The 16,248-nt window shown below is 37.2% G+C and overlaps 1 protein-coding gene across 3 annotated transcripts in view; it reads right to left on the bottom strand.

Moving 5' to 3' along the window:
* The window catches only part of pias1a (protein inhibitor of activated STAT, 1a), a 49,100-nt gene that overhangs the window by 3,477 nt on the left and 29,375 nt on the right, over positions 1-16,248 (bottom strand). For 2 of the 3 annotated variants that reach the window (XM_067440482.1, XM_067440500.1), the window contains exons 3-12: positions 7,216-7,300; positions 7,003-7,050; positions 6,802-6,892; positions 6,455-6,589; positions 5,250-5,355; positions 2,622-2,695; positions 1,920-2,080; positions 1,677-1,807; positions 225-408; positions 7-146 (exon numbers count right to left, since the gene is read on the bottom strand). In XM_067440482.1, coding sequence (XP_067296583.1) covers positions 7-146; positions 225-408; positions 1,677-1,807; positions 1,920-2,080; positions 2,622-2,695; positions 5,250-5,355; positions 6,455-6,589; positions 6,802-6,892; positions 7,003-7,050; positions 7,216-7,300 — 1,155 coding nt within the window. The remainder of the gene's footprint in view (positions 1-6; positions 147-224; positions 409-1,676; positions 1,808-1,919; positions 2,081-2,621; positions 2,696-5,249; positions 5,356-6,454; positions 6,590-6,801; positions 6,893-7,002; positions 7,051-7,215; positions 7,301-16,248) is intronic. The other variant, XM_067440491.1, reaches the window with a different exon arrangement.

Below are 16,248 nucleotides of genomic sequence, written 5' to 3'. Positions count from 1 at the left end.
TTGTACCTGACAGGTCAGTGGGCGTAGAGTAGTAGTGGCGGTAGTCCTGAATAAGGGGAGGAGGTGGAGGAATGTAACTGGTGTCCACCTGAGGCATGCTGGGAGTTCGGCTTAAAGGAGATGTTTGTCTGTGGAGATTTAGCACCCTGTGAACACACGCCAGCAAACAAGTTAGCCAGAGAAAAAAAGTGGCCCTCAATTTTTGTGCATATTCAAAGAGTTACCCATTATCCATCTGGGGGGAGATGCTGGACAGCGAGGGACAGCTTTTTTTCTGAGGGGGTTCTTCATCTTCCTCTTCTTCAGATGAGCTGTCAAGAGTCAAATCAATCACCTCCACTTTTTTTCTGTTGCCTCCACTGTTGCCATTTGTTTGAGAGTTTTGCTCCGACAGTGTACGACACCCACCTGGTTACACACAGAGGGGTTGTAAACAAAACTGTTTACAGGGTGTATGTTTTTTATGTTTTTTGTTACCTTAGCGGCAACAGATCTAATTTGCAGTGAGTGTCGTCTAACAACTCTCCGAAGACTTGTGAGCTGGAAAAACCAAACTCTGGTCAGGCCAATCACATCGTGTATAGAGCCGGTGGGCGGGCTTAACATAATGACGGCAGAGTCTTGTGCTATTTTTAATCTTTAAAGAAGCTGGCGAACGGCGGTCTTTCGAATTGGCTTTGGTCGCGACTCCGGAAGACTTGGAGTTAAGCTTTTCTCTGAGAAAAGAACAGCACTGATATCATTAGAAGGGAAGATGTGTTCTGAGTTTTACCGACCGGATACGACTAAACTTTAATCTTTCAACTAGCTCCGCTTCACCTTCTTCGTTTCTCTGGTTGGTTGTAGCGCTATCAAATTGCAGAGGTAATTTGAAAGACAACCGTTTATCTCGTCTCTTGCATTGAGCTGTCAATGGTGAGTTCCCAGACCAAACATCTTGATGTGGGTCTGGCTTGTCAGGCTAACTTAAAACAATACTATTGTTGAAAACTTTGAGGTGGGTAAGATTTTTTTAAATATTTCTAAATGAAGTCTCCCAAGGCTGCATTTAGTTGATCAAAAGTACAGTAAAAGAGTAATATTGTGAAATATTATTACAAATGAAAGACTTTTCTAATAATTTTAATACATTTTAAAACAGTAATTTATTCCTGTGATGTCAAAGCTGAATTTTCAGCATTATTAATCCAGTCTTCAGTGTCATGTGATCCTTCAGAAATCATTCTAATATGATGATTTGTACTCAATAAATGTTTATTTTTCTTCTTATTATTATTATAATTATTATTATTATCATCATTATTATTATCAGTGTTGAAATCTGGTGTGCTGCTTAATATATTTGTATAAATATGATATATATTTTTTGTGATTTCACTGATGAATAAAAAGTTCAAAAGAACAGCATTTATTTGAAATATAAATTATTTGCAAAAATGTAAAAGTCTTTATGATCACTTTTGATCAATTTAATACATTCTAGCTTAAAAATGCTGAAATTCTTTTCTTACTTCACTCACCAAATACAATACTGTGCAAATTGACCAGTGATGAATTAGGGTATAATCAACTATAATTTGAAATGCTTTTGACCAAATTTACATTTTCAAGAATGCACCCAAAATGCCTCCTGCAGCAGTTCCTCAGAGAAATGATCTGCAGTGACTGAAACTTACTATCAATACCATTGTATGAAGCAGACACTTCCTGCACTTCCTTTTTCGACCTCATGGGGGCCCAGCTGCCATCTTCCTTGAACTGGATTTCATCACAATCTAAACAGCTGTTCAGAATCTCCATAAACAACCTAAGGATGAACATAAAAATATTTTTGGGAAAAAAGAGAGAGGAGAGAACGAGTGATTTCAGGAATCCTCCACTGCTTAGGCACATAGGCACACTATAATTGTTGTGCATACCCATCAATGATGAGATGTTCATAGGGTGCTTTTTTGTCACAGACAGGACACACCCATGTGGGCTTCTTTTCATTCATCTGGATGTAGAGCGTAGCATCAAAACACTGCAGGTGTGAACATGTCAATGCCCGACACGGAATCATTAGCCGCATCTTTCCCAGCTGTGTAACAGGCAAGAGCACAGACAATCATGAAAAAAATCAAAACACACAGACATCCCGCATGGAAACAATCCACACACACACACACACACACTTGGAGATGGACCAAAGAATGAAAATAACTGAAACATGAACAAAACTTACATACTCACTACAGTATACAACTGACATTAAATCAATTTAGACAGATTTATGAGTCATAATATACAAAACATTCTGAATCTGATTTAATTTTGAAAAAACATCTGTCTTTGCTTTGTGTGATCTTTTACTACTTTGAAACATTAAAATCCAAAACAATAATGTATTTTAAAGCTTTGGTTCTCATATGATCCTTGTAAGATCATAGCCGATTGCAATAAACCTGTGAAGCAAAGAAAACCCTTGGTGATCATTTGTTTCCAATTGTAATTAAGGGTTTTCTTAGTTTGCTTTTGGTTTGTTTTATCTGGTCCCTGTGCTTAAACTAGCATGTAGAGAATAAAAAATATACTTTACTGGATGTGTGAGTTTGTTTTATTTGATCTGATAAAATGCTTACCGGACATAATAATGAAACTCTTAGGCTGGTGGTTGCTATTTCACTGTCAGGGTCTGCCGTTAACTTTTCCTTTACTGCAGGACATGAGCAAAAGCATACATTAGCAGCATAAAACCCACTGAGACCTTTACAACTGCACTACTATTAATACATATCTGCAAGTTATTAATACATTTGGAGGAACATGGTCACATTTAACCTGGCTATAATCACTGTTGGGGGTAATGCATTACGAGTAATTGTGAGGTATGTAATCAGATTTCTTTAGTAGTGATTTACAACAAAATATCTGAGCTACTTTTTCAAAGAAGTAACATCCCCCCCCCCATTTATTAAATGACACCTCTTCTGTCTCCATGTTGAAAGAAATTGTGAGAGCCAACATGATTGTAAGGTACAGAGGCAATGTGTGTGCTGTGTATATGATGGTTATTGTAGTCATCTAGACTAAAATGTGAGCATGCATTTACTCATAGCACTTGCAAAAAAACAACAAAACTTTAGAATAAAAGTATTCTTCAAAATAAATAAAAACCGTGATATGTATGGCCTTTGTGTATTTAATCTCACTTTAATCATTGTCTTTGCTGCTGACCTTCAATTATCCAATTCGACCATACTTAATGCTTACCATACATAAGCACAAATGGCTTTAGATAAACATTACATTTGTATTCCTTTTTTTGTAAGAGTTTTTTTAGTGCTCTGCTCAAGTAAGAACTTTCTTTTCTACATTCCAGAATAGCAGCAGAGCTGGAAGGTGTGTTTGAGCTGTGCCCTCTACTGTACAGGTGTATATTCATTTGCTTCAGCCTAGTTCACTTCACTTTGGGTGTGCATGGAACTTTATATTTGCCAGAAAATATAACTTTTTTTGTTTTGTTATTAAAAAACAAACAAACACACAAAGCCCTTCCTAGATAACAACTTTTTTCAACAACAACAACAAAAAAAGACTTGAAATTAGTTTTTTTTTTAGGCATTAGCAAAATATAGTAATGCATTACTTTCCCAAACGCTGGCTATAATAAAGAACCAAACACTTCAAATACATGAAATTCATACCTACATTACCATTCAAAAGGTTGGTAACAGAGAGGTTTTTTTTATTTCTTTTTGAATGAAATAAATACTTTTATTCAGCAAGGATGCATTGGATTGATTAAAAGTGACAGTAAAGACATTTATAATGTCACAAAACATTTCTATTTCAAATAAATGTTGCTCTATTTGTCTTTTTATTAAGCAAAGAACCCTGAAAAGGAAATGTATCACAGTTTCCACAAAATATTAAGCAGCTGTTTTTAACATATAATAATGGGAAATGTTTCTTGTGCACTAAATCAGCATATTAGAGTGATTTCTGAAGGATCATGTGACACTGAAGACTGGAGTAATGATGCTGAAAACAAATGTTAGTGCTTCAGAATTAGTTTGAACTGCCTTGGGCCGGTGTGCTGTAGCTTGTTTACAACAAGGGCATCAAGGCATTCTTTTAGTATTAACAAGCCTTTTCAGACAGTTTATAGGTTGATGCATAAAATCTTGGAAGTATCATGGAAGGTTTGAAGGGCAGACAAGAACAAAGAGCAATCTGTGTAAAAAAGAACTGTGAAGTTGCATCTCTGTCAGGTTTAGAGCAATCCCAGATTAACTCTGTTCTATCACACTACGCTACTAGACTAAAACATTCGGGTATATACACAATCAAGCACTACTTAGCCTTGATAGGTTTAAGAAAATGATTATTGACTGCAGTCCATGGAGCACATGGAACATTTTTAAGGTTTTAAATTTGACACAATAAGATGCCAACTATTTATTAGGCCACAATATGGTTTATCTTTGTTTGTGAGGTAGGGACAAGAGGACATAGATACTATTTCTGTCTGAATTAAACTAGCACAATAAAGAGCTGTTCAGTCATTTAAGTCTTCATTCAGCAACTGAAATACATTAAACATTCTGTGTTTAACTAAACGAATTAAACACAGAGGCTTCATAACTGACATTTGAGGCAATTAGGTTTTAATACTAAACGTGAACACATCAAGTAATGTTAAACACAGTTTAAAATTTTGGTCTGCATTTATTTAATAAAAATAAATTAATTTAAAATCAGTAATACTGTGAAACATTTTTTAAAATCCATACGTTAAAATGTAAATTCCTGTTAAGGCAAAGCAGCTATTACAGTCTTCAGTGTCCCATGATACTTTAAAATTATTGTAATATGTAATTTTGTGCTCGAGAAATATTTTTTATCATCACAGTTGAAAAGAGTTGTGTTGCTTAATTTTTTTTAAATGTAAACCATGATGCATTATTTTTCAGGATTTTTTGATGAACAGAAAGTTCAAAAGAACAGCATTTATTCATCTTTTTTTTTTTTTGTATTTATCTTTTTTTACATATAGTAAAAGTCTTCACTGCACTTTTGATCAATTGAATGCATCCTTGCGGAATAATAATAATAAAATAAAATAAAAAACAGTAGAGCAAATAAAAAACTACCATTCTAAAATCCAAAAGGAAACTCCAGAAGAATCCCATGGTTTAAAAATGCAATTGTTCTTTTAGGACAATAAACAGAACAGCTATATTCCTATGGAGAATGTGAATGCTTACTGAGTGCTCTGGAGTGATCAGGGTTTCTGATGCCTTTAGCCCGTAGCCTCTGCAACAGCATTGTGGATGACAGCTGCTTGACCAGGTACACAGCCATAGAATAACTCTGAAAAAAACAGTGGATACGTTACTAGAGACAATGCAACATCCCATACTTCAATCTAATAAACATTTAAAACCTCTACATAAAACAGTACACAATGTATAGACATATTTTCACCGTAACGTTGCAATGAGACAACGTGACGCTAGTACTAGGATATATATATAACAGAGTGAGAAGTAGGTTTACTTCTAGGCATCATTTATTTATATCTTCGGTCAGATCTTACATCATCGTTCTATCTGTGCCATATGAACAGGTTCTATAATAAAGAGCCTTTCAGATTCAGTGAGAAGGTACAGCTCATATAATTTTCACGACGCCTGAAAAAGAGTGAAAAATTTAAGGAATCTACCACAGAGAACGCCAGGATTGCTTATTGCTTGCCGAGGCAAGTTATATGATAAGAAATGACATAATTCATGAAGCTGAATATTATATGTAGGTGCAGTGATGTTTTATGCGCCAGAAGATTAATGTGTTAGCTTATGAGATAGAGGGATCTGTGGACAAAGTAATGAACTCCTGTCTGCCTGCACTAGTCTCAGAAGTAAACAGTGTCCTGTTTTCTCAAAATCTAGATAATTTGTCTTAATATGCATTAACTGCTAATGATCATCACAAATGTATTTCCTGAACATATCAAAAGAAGACAAGCACTCACAGAGTATTTCAAATAAATAAATCTTCAAGGAAATATATACATTTTGTGTAGAGCACAAACACAACAGACATAAAGCATTTAAATGAATACTGCTCAAGTTAAATGTTTCTGTTTAATGTCAGAATACTTAACACAAATTCTTGTTTGTCTGAAAAATGACTGAAACGAGGGGAAGATTTTTAGCTTTCCCTTAACTTGTCATTCACTAAAATACTGCATACATGCTGACCTTTTCACATAAACTGCATAAAGCCAATGCTATAATTGGTCATCATGTGACTGCAAATGGCTGCAAGACATGTATGGGATGCTAAAAATAATAATAGGCTCCTGTAATAGGCTTGCTTGATTTGCCAGGAAAGAGGTGGAAAAAAAACATTTGCAAATAAAGTACTTGTATTCACGAATTGGGACGTAGGGTGATTTTTATTAGCCTACCCGTCCGATTTCTGATGTCCAGGACACTACGATGGTGTTGGGGACAGTTGTGGACAGTCTGACCAGTGAGGTAATGTTGATGGGTCTGCTGGGCCTCTTTGGTTCCACGCCATTTTTGGTAGGAGGCAGATATCCCTGGTAAAAAACAATAGGAAGACAATAAATGAAAAAAAAATGAGTTTAAGTTACAAATGTTTAAAAGGAAAACATTTTTTCAAACAAACAGCATTGTGAAAATGTAATTTAGTGAATAGGTCAGTAGTTTCATCAATGAGAATTTTATTTAAAAAAAAATTAAACTAAAGAGACCTTGTGTCTCAGTTTAGAGGGATGCAAGTTTAACTTACTGGGAGATTACACGGTTTCCCATTGACTTTAACGCAAAGATTAGGGGGAAAGTGGTCCTCCTGAGGGCAGCTTGTCTCTGATAGACAAAACCTGGATAATGTGCATATTTATAATATAAGCAGAAAATAGCAGGCTAGTGCTCCGAAACTTTATATCATATTTATGCAAAACATCAGTGTATTAGAATATAAATAGCTTACCGTAACTGTACTTGCACTGTAAAGTCACATTTGGTCCCCGATATGTCCCTGCAAAAAGAAAAAGTAAAAACTATTATTTTGAAATAACAACTACATTCAAAACTCCATCACACAAGCAGTGCTTATAGATATAAGAAGTTATTTAGGGATTTTGCTTTGTAACACAAAGATTTCATTTCCGAAGAAAATATTATAGGGGAAAAAACGACTTACATTGAGCTGCTGACTTGCTGGACCTGCTGTGGCGTCAATGCAAATGCAAAACATGTTTCCTGAAACCTCTGACTGTTGTCTGAAGCTGTAAAGACAGAGAGTAAAAGAAAAATAACTACACTGAAACAACAGTCCACATGTAATGCTTGCTGTGAATGGTTCCCGACGACACTATAAATGAGTGAGATGAGCAACGATTTCATTCAAGGTAAGTGTCCTCTGAAAATGCTCAGAACAAGTTCAAATATGCAAAGTATTTTAACCAGTCATAATTATTTAGATAAAGTACTCTTAACGTTTCATTTTCAATAGCCAAACGAGATTCTTATCCGCATAATTCCACCCATATGTGAGGGGGCTACAATCAAAGCTCGAAGAGTAATGTTACAGTCTTCTCCCCCCACTCTGATCCATGTCCAGCTTAAATAACATCAATATTCCTTCCAAACAATCTTTTCTGGGAATGTTCATATTATTCCTGCTCAGTTCATTTCCATTGTCATAGAAGGAAGAGACTCGAGCTGTTTTCCAACGGTTTAAGGACAAGATAAACAATGTGTCAGAAACCATTATGGTCACAGACAGCAATCTGAAAGAGCTGATTTGACGGATTGTGTGTTTGAAAACTAACCCCCCTGCTGAAAAATCGCCAGCATAAGGTATGTTTTGGATGACGGCATCCAGCATGGGAAGCGAGAGTGTTGGTGGACCAGCTACACCAGCTCAGTTTTGCTTGAAAACACCAGCATTATATAAACCAGTCTGGACAAACTTGGAATTCATGCTTGTTTACCGGTATGCTGGATATTTCAGCAGGGTACAGGTTATGTAAGGATTGTTGCTATTGATTGAAAACATTTGCTGATGCCCTACCAGATTCAGCCTGCAACAAGTAATGAAATAGTCATTTGGGAATGTGCTGTTAATTACACTCATTAACAATAAGATTGTTATAAAAACTTAGCCTAGAAATCTAGAGGCACCCTAGCAGCAGCAAATCTAATCTGCCGCGAGTGTCTAGCAACTCTCAATACACTTCTGAGCTGTAAAAGCCAAACTCTGGTCAGGCCAATCACATCGTGTATAGAGTCGGTGGGCGGGGCTTAACATAGTGATGGCAGAGTTGCGCTTGCATTTTTCGAATCAGCTTTGACCGCGACTCTGGAAGACTTGGAGTTAAGCTTTTCTCTGAGAAAAGAACAAAGAACGGCACTTTCTTAAACAGGGAAGATGTGTTCGGAGTTTTGCCGACTGGATACGGCAAATGTTTAATCTATCAACTAGCTCTGCTTCACGTAGCGCTATCCTATCGCGTGCAGAGGGAGTTTGAAAGACAACCGTTTATCCCGCCCCTCGGAGTGAGCTGTCAATGGTGAGTTTTCAGACCAAACATCTTGAGGTGGGTCTGGCTTGTCAGGCTAATAAAAACTGCCTTCAAATCACAGATCAGCATCTGTTGGATAATGGATAAATACCAGTTGATTTTACTTGCTTTTGTTCCATTGTTTTTAGTTTATTTTATACAAAGTGGTGCTGAACCTTAATGCTGGTTTCCACCCCTCATAAAATGACGAAAAGAAGACTGCAACAACAAACTGTGTAGCTACTGCCACACAAAATCATGTCTGAGGTGTTGACAAATGAAAGCAAGACTCTTCAAAGAAAACAAGTTAGCTGGACAGTCTGGGAGTTTTTTGAATTATGTAAAAGATTCTCGGTCTGCAGGACATGCTAATCTTTTTGTGCAATTATGGTTACAAACTGTCTGTCTGTCTCACGGCTGTCTCTTTTTCGTATTTTGCATTTGAGTCATTGACCAAAAAAAGAGACAACACAAAATTAACAAAGTTAAAGAGGAATTTGACTGATAGCATTTTGTTAGCATTTTTTCTTTGATGGATATCATAATAACAGTGTTATAAAAATCTGTAGTGAAAATCTGATATTGTGACAGCCCAATTCCTGCCAGAACTTGTGAACTGTCTGCAATTCATACTGTGTCGCTCAGTCAAACAAACTCAGACGCACACTTATCAACTTCTGCATAATTATCCCTCAGACTGTGTGTCTGGGTCATTTTTGTTGAGTCCGGGTCAATTTCATTTTCCTAAAAATGCTAGTTAACATTATTGCAATGGACTAAATCTTACTAACTTAAAAAACAAATCTTCTTGAACCCCCCCCCCCCCCCCCCCCATATTAATTCTACATAAATCACCAAATATTGGATTCAATCATTTTCAACTTGTTTTCTTTTAATTAGCACAGGTTTTGTATTTCTTTCTGGATCTGATTGATCGTAGGTCAGTTTTTGACCAAAAAAAAGCAGTATTTGTGGGTAATTTTGGCAATATTGAATACAATTTAAACATTTTCCGTAACATTTTTCATACTAGTGTGCTTAAATGCTTTAATTAAATGCTTTTATATTGTACAAAATGGCACAAATTCAAACTTGTTGTCTTCCCGGCAAAAATGGACGCGTCTACAAAAATACTCTCGTTATCCTGTGGATTGGATGGTTGGATTATAGGCCTCATTGATCTCTAAATGACCATCCATTGAAAATAAATGTAGGAGATCGAAAATAAGAGAAATATTTCAGGAGCACGTTTATCATGTTCATGCTTACATATGTACATGTGTGCTTGGCTTGCAAAGATAAAGGCCTGTGCATATGTGGATGCATGCATCATTTTGACCAGATAATTTTGTACAAAATAAAAGCCTTCAAAACAAACTTCCTGGTTAAATATTAAAGCACATTGTGAAAAAACAGTCATTTTCCACATATTTTGTTGAATATTGACAAATTTAAATCCACAAATAATACTTGCATACTCTCAGATCAACGAGGCCAATGATCAATCATTTCCAAAAATAAATACAAAACCTGCTGAATAAAAGAGTACAAAAAGAAAGAGATAGAATCCACTATATGAATCCAATATTTGGTAATAATATTGCATAACGATTGATTTAAGCAATTTTTAAAATGCCTTTAACTTTTGATAGTGGACACAAAAGGTGTTACAGGCTTTCCAACACAGCACAAGGGTTAAGAGCCTCTTACACTTTCACATAATATGCATAAAGAACAGTCTTACTAATGCAAGTGCTCTCATCCTGAGAAATCTTCTCTAAAACAACATTCGCTGAAACACCCAGCAGAGCCAAACATCTTCACACAAGTAATTCAAATATCTCCAAGCACAGAAGTTCAGTTTTTCATGTAAAACTAACACAAGCCGCACACACTCACACCACATTTACATCGTGATCTTTCCTGCTCAGCCTGAGTAATTTAATCATTCCTAAGTGACATTAACAGCTATTTGATATTCTTAGAAAATAGACAAATACATGCAAATACAATTGTTTTTATACAACAGTTCTACTTATCAAAATTGATTGGCCAAGCTGCATTTTCAAAACTCAAAATTGGATTTGTTTCTGCTCTGATAGCTGCTCTGATAGCCGTTTCTGCTCTTCATTGCTCTGATGAAGTTTTTCTTCTTTAAACCAAACTTGGGCCTCCAGTCAAAGTTTAAATCCTGTCTGGCTAGTGCGCTTCCTATAAGGATTGCGTGTTACATTAGTAGGCGAAGAGTAAGCTGAATTTTGAGTTTGTTTGAAACACATTTGACCACATGAGCGTTTACACGAAAGAAATCCGGTGGAATGCATTATCGACTACTTCTGGAAGTTGTCGATAGTGGACAAGCTAAAAACGTTTTAGACCCCGTTTACACCTGTATTTAGCGCTGTCCACTTGTAATCTAATCGACCAAAACACATCTTAAAGTGTTAGTTCACCCAAAAATGAAATGTATGTCATTAAAGGGTTACTTCAGCGATTAGCATATGTCTTTGTATTGACATATACTTTCTATCGCAAATTGACGATATTTGCATCATAGGAGGAATGTTTGGCCAAAGGCTAAAGACTACAGCCAGCAGAGGGAGCCACTTCCGCATGTTTTAAACCTGCGCATGGGGGATGGGAAATCACATTCAGAGCTCAGCTCGCAGCTACAGGCGCTCATTAAAACTGAGCTATGGTGAGCAATGTAAGTCTTTTAACTTCTCAAATTAATTCTATGAAAGTTAAGCTTGGAAAGGCATGAACTGAAACGCGCCAGACTGAACTCGCGTTGTGAATGTATGCAGCAAGTGTAGTCGTGATTACCTCAGCTCTCATCACGAGAGCTTTTTCGCTCATGTATCTCACTCCTGCAGTTAGTGCTCAGTGCTGTGATACTCGCGCGGTGACTCACTCATTATATTGAACAGACACATTTAGTTTTTAATTGTAGTGTCTTCTCCAACTCAGTCACAGTAATCAAGTTGGTGGCTTTGGGAATGGCCTCACAGGGCAGCGAAGCATTCTGGGAATTGTAGTCTTTCATCCCCATGAGACAAAAATACATTTTCTGTCTTTTCTCAGTCTAGAAGGCACTAAATTCAAAAATATTTTCACATTTCTACTACATTGATGACCCAATTTAAATACAGATTCATCTTCTCAGCGCTGAAGAACCCCTTTAATGATGTTGTTCCACACCCGTAAGACCTCTGTTCATCTTTAAGATAAAACAGGGGAACACAGTTTAAGATATTTTATATTTAGTCTGAGAGCGTATCTAAGTGTATGCACACTATACTGTTCATGTCCAGAAAGGGAAATAAAAAAATAATCAAAGTAGATCCTCAAATAAAGATTCAAACAGTTATAAATCAGCATATTGATTCATGATTCGGATTGCCAATGTCCAAATCATGAATCAAAACGCTGATTCATGACCGTTTGAATCTTTATTTGAGGTTTGAAAACAAAAGCGGAAGAGAAGACAATGCTGAATAAAGTCGTAGTTTTTGTTATTTTTGGACCAAAATGTATTTTCGATGCTTCAAGAGATTCTAATTAACCAACTGATGTCACACATGCACTGTAAAAAAATATTTAGAAAAAAAGTTACCTGGTTGCCTTAAAATTTTGAGTTCACTGAAATTAAAATTTTGAGTTAATACAATGAACATTGTTTGAGATTCGACAGCCTTTATTAAAATATTATTAAAAGATTTTGTAAGCATATTGGGTAATTATGTGTGTGTGTTATTTCTGATGATGCAGTGAAACATAATTGTGCTATTTTCATGATTTATCACATTTTTAATGTGGTTCAGATACAAAAATATTTTGAGTTTCTTTTTATTAAACTAATTTCCTTCATTGTATCAACTCAAATTTTTAATTTCAATAAACTCAAAATTTTAAGGCAACCAGGTTACTTACAGGTTACTTAAACCAACAAAAACCACCACTAATTTTTTACAGTGTGGACTACTTTGATGATGTTTTTATTCCCTTTCTGGACATGGACAGTATAGTGTGCATACACTTAGATACGCTGTCGGACACACACACACACACACACACACACACACACACACACACACACACACACACACACACACACACACACACACACACACACACACACACACACACACACACACACACACACACACACACACACACACACACACACACGTTGGTCTATGTGGTTTACAGGGACTCTCCATAGACGTAATGGTTTTTATACTGTACAAACCGTATTTTATATCCCCTTACACTGCCCCTGCCCCTAAACCTACCCATCACAGGAAACATTTTGCATTTTTACTTTCTCAAAAAAACATCATTTAGTATGTTTTTAAGGCCATTTGAATTATGAGGACATTTGATATGTCCTCATAAACCACATTTATAGTGTAATACCAGTGTAATACCCATGTAGTTATACAAATTTGTGTCCTCATAAACCACATAAACAGGCTCACACACACACACACACACACACACACACACACACACACACACACACACACACACACACACACACACACACACACACACACACACACACACACACACACACACACCTAATTCTGGTGTACACTGCTCTCTAAAACTCACTAGTATCTGTAATTTACATAAAACTGAGCAGTGTCTGACACCAGTGTTGGCATCAAATTTAGACGAAGAACAGCTAGAATAACTTAATGCACATTGAAGTACTACAGCTTCTCTCTCTCTCACATGATATTGCAAAAAGCTTAATAAAAGTAGTTTTGTTAACCTGAGGTTTCAAACCTAAATGGAAATTACGGGAATGTGGTTAGGCATTTGGCAAGTGTCATCAGGCTGACAATGCAATTTGACAACGGTCATTAAGAATCAAAAACGCGTTTCAAAAATGAGACAAAACGTCTTCATTTCCTGCTTCTCTGTGAACCTGTTTTTCAAATTGTTACCATTTTACTTTCTCGACACTTGCTGGGTGCTCTTCCCCTCCCGGCTGCTTTCATTCACCATTCTTTTTATTTTCTCCATTGCCTTCATTTGTCTTTTTCCTTCTCATACACATACAATACATCATCCTGTTGACAGGTCTATTGATTTGCTCTATTTCATCAGCATACACCAAAGAGAGAGAGAGACAGAGAGAGAGAGACAGAGAGAGAGAGAGAGAGAGAGAGAGAGAGAGAGAGAGAGAGAGAGAGAGAGAGAGAGAGAGAGAGAGAGAGAGAGAGAGATGGAGCTAATTACTTTCCATTTAACTATGAATATTGACCAGCGCCATGCTGCTAATGAAAGGCCAAACAGGTGTCGCTATACACCCACCTACCCATTTTCACAGGCCATAGCTTTCCTGCTTTGCTTGTATTCAGTCTGTCACTTGTTCTCTCCTGAACCTTCATCAAATCTCTCGCTTTCTTTAACATGAAACAGCAGGGGTGCAATTAGACCAGGAGAATCGACTCGACGACACATAATTAGCCTGATCTCTATTCTCACAATCAACACTGTGGAGGTAAAAGACAAGAGCGAGAGAGAACGAGCGAGAGCGAGATCGAGAGAGAGAGAGAGTGAGAGAGAGAGAGAGAGAGAGAGAGGGAGGGAGGGAGGGAGGGAGGGAGGGAGGGAGGGAGGGAGGGAGGAGGAGAGACGGAGAAAATAACAGTGTTGAGATGGAGAGAAACAAAGGGAGATTGACGGGGAGAGGGGGAGAGGCGGACAGGGGTATATGAGAGAGAGAGAGAGAGAGGGAGGGAGAGAGAGAGAGAGAGAGAGAGAGAGAGAGAGAGAGAGAGAGAGAGAGAGAGAGAGAGAGAGAGAGAGAGAGAGAGAGAGAGAGAGAGAGAGAGAGAGAGAGAGAGCAGGCAAGTTCCCTCCCCCTTGTCTAATCTAAAAATAGCGCAGCAGTCTTTATCATCTGATTTGCTTCAACAGTTGGATACAAAGTGGACATGAAGGCCTGTGTGTTTCAGTTTGTTTCTGACAAACCTTCCTCTTCATCTGCACGCACCTAATTAAGACATAAATCCTGCTCTGTAGCCAAGTGTGAGGGTGACAGTCAGAGCCTGACTTTTTAGGATCTGATTATAAACGTGTGCAATTAAGTTAAACCAAAATTAAGCATAAAGACCCAAAGATATGTTCACGTGTTCGTATGTATAATGAGACAAAAAGCTGCGTGTTTCTCCTAACAATAACAACTCACACTTATTGTTATTTGTTGCTGAATTTAGATTAGAAAGGGCTAAATAAGCATTTTGTTTTCTCGTCTTTCGCAGGAGGGGTTCTTGTGGATTAGACTCTTCATTGTGTTGACTGCGCGGCTGGCTGCGTGTTGTGTGATTGATAGTGATGTCTGTGTGTTTTCGTTCTTCAAAGAGCTGGCTGAGTCATGGTTCTGGATACTGAGTTAAGTAACAGTTAGACTGACTGACACTGTGGCTGCACTACTTTTTGTGGAATTGGCGCAAAATCAAACTAACAAACCATAATCTCATATCACAATGTTAATAATAATTTTTTATTGCAGTTACCGCACAATGATATTTTTTTTCACTGGCAATCTGACAAAAATATGAAATTACAATGTGGCAATGCTTAAAGTATATTTTGTTAATCCAGTTCAGGAATGCATTAATATAAAAATTCTGGCAGACACTGATTAGATGGTAATGGAATGGAATACAAATGAAAGAAGCTTTTTATTTTTTTTATTTTGTACCATGGATGTAAGAGGAAATGCAAATTTTCTCATCACTGTTATATGATAGGCAGATTAAATCTGGTCTGAAATCGCCACTAGGCGATCAGGTCTCTATTTAAAGGGTTACTTCAGTGATAAGCATATGGCTTTCTATCAGTAGAAACCCTGGATTATATTCAAATGATCGTTATTAACTACTTAAACTCCAAGACCATTTTTGGGGATTTTCTCCTGGATTTGGCCTACCCAAAGAGAAAAGCTTCCCATTCACACACACCCGTCCACGCGAAGCCAGAGCTTTACGTATACAATAATTTTTTTCTCCTTGTTCAAGAAATATATGCATCCACACGAGAGCAATGAAAACGACTCAAAACGATGTAGTATGTATGCCAGGCCAGTGTGTGGTGCTGTACTTCTGCCACAGAAATACACTAAAAACAGAGAAGAAGAGTTGTGTCAAAGAGGGGTACAGCCAAGGGGGTAATCTAGCACTCGGAAAGCGTTCCACCCATGGGGCGGCCATTTCTAACCAAGCCATCACCTGCTGTTAGCATCCCATTGACTGTTATTCATTTGAGTCACTTTGACAGTGAATAACTTTACATCTGAGGCGTTTAAAGACTCCATTTGTCCATTGTTTATTTATAAAGAAACACGACAATGCATAAAAGGCTCCATTACCTTGTATCTTACACTATCGCCCCGCAGAAGCTGTTTTTGTAAAAATAGGCTAACGATTGCGTCATAACCAACGCGACTCTGTCACACAGTTGAGAAATTACAGTACAGACAGGAGGAGACGCTCACAGGCAATCTTTTACTGTCTATGAGGCAGTCAGGGGGACGCGGAGACATAAAGTCCGATAAAGTCAAGGGAGAAAAATGGGGAGAAGCCGATAGTGAGCCAAAAGCAACGGGAGAAAATATTTAAACAACGTGATTCAGATTTCACTTTCCACAACTA

Source organism: Pseudorasbora parva, chromosome 1 (assembly GCF_024679245.1).
Source record: "Pseudorasbora parva isolate DD20220531a chromosome 1, ASM2467924v1, whole genome shotgun sequence".
NCBI classification, from domain to species: domain Eukaryota; kingdom Metazoa; phylum Chordata; class Actinopteri; order Cypriniformes; family Gobionidae; genus Pseudorasbora; species Pseudorasbora parva.
This window is presented reverse-complemented; position numbering and strand designations above follow the sequence as displayed.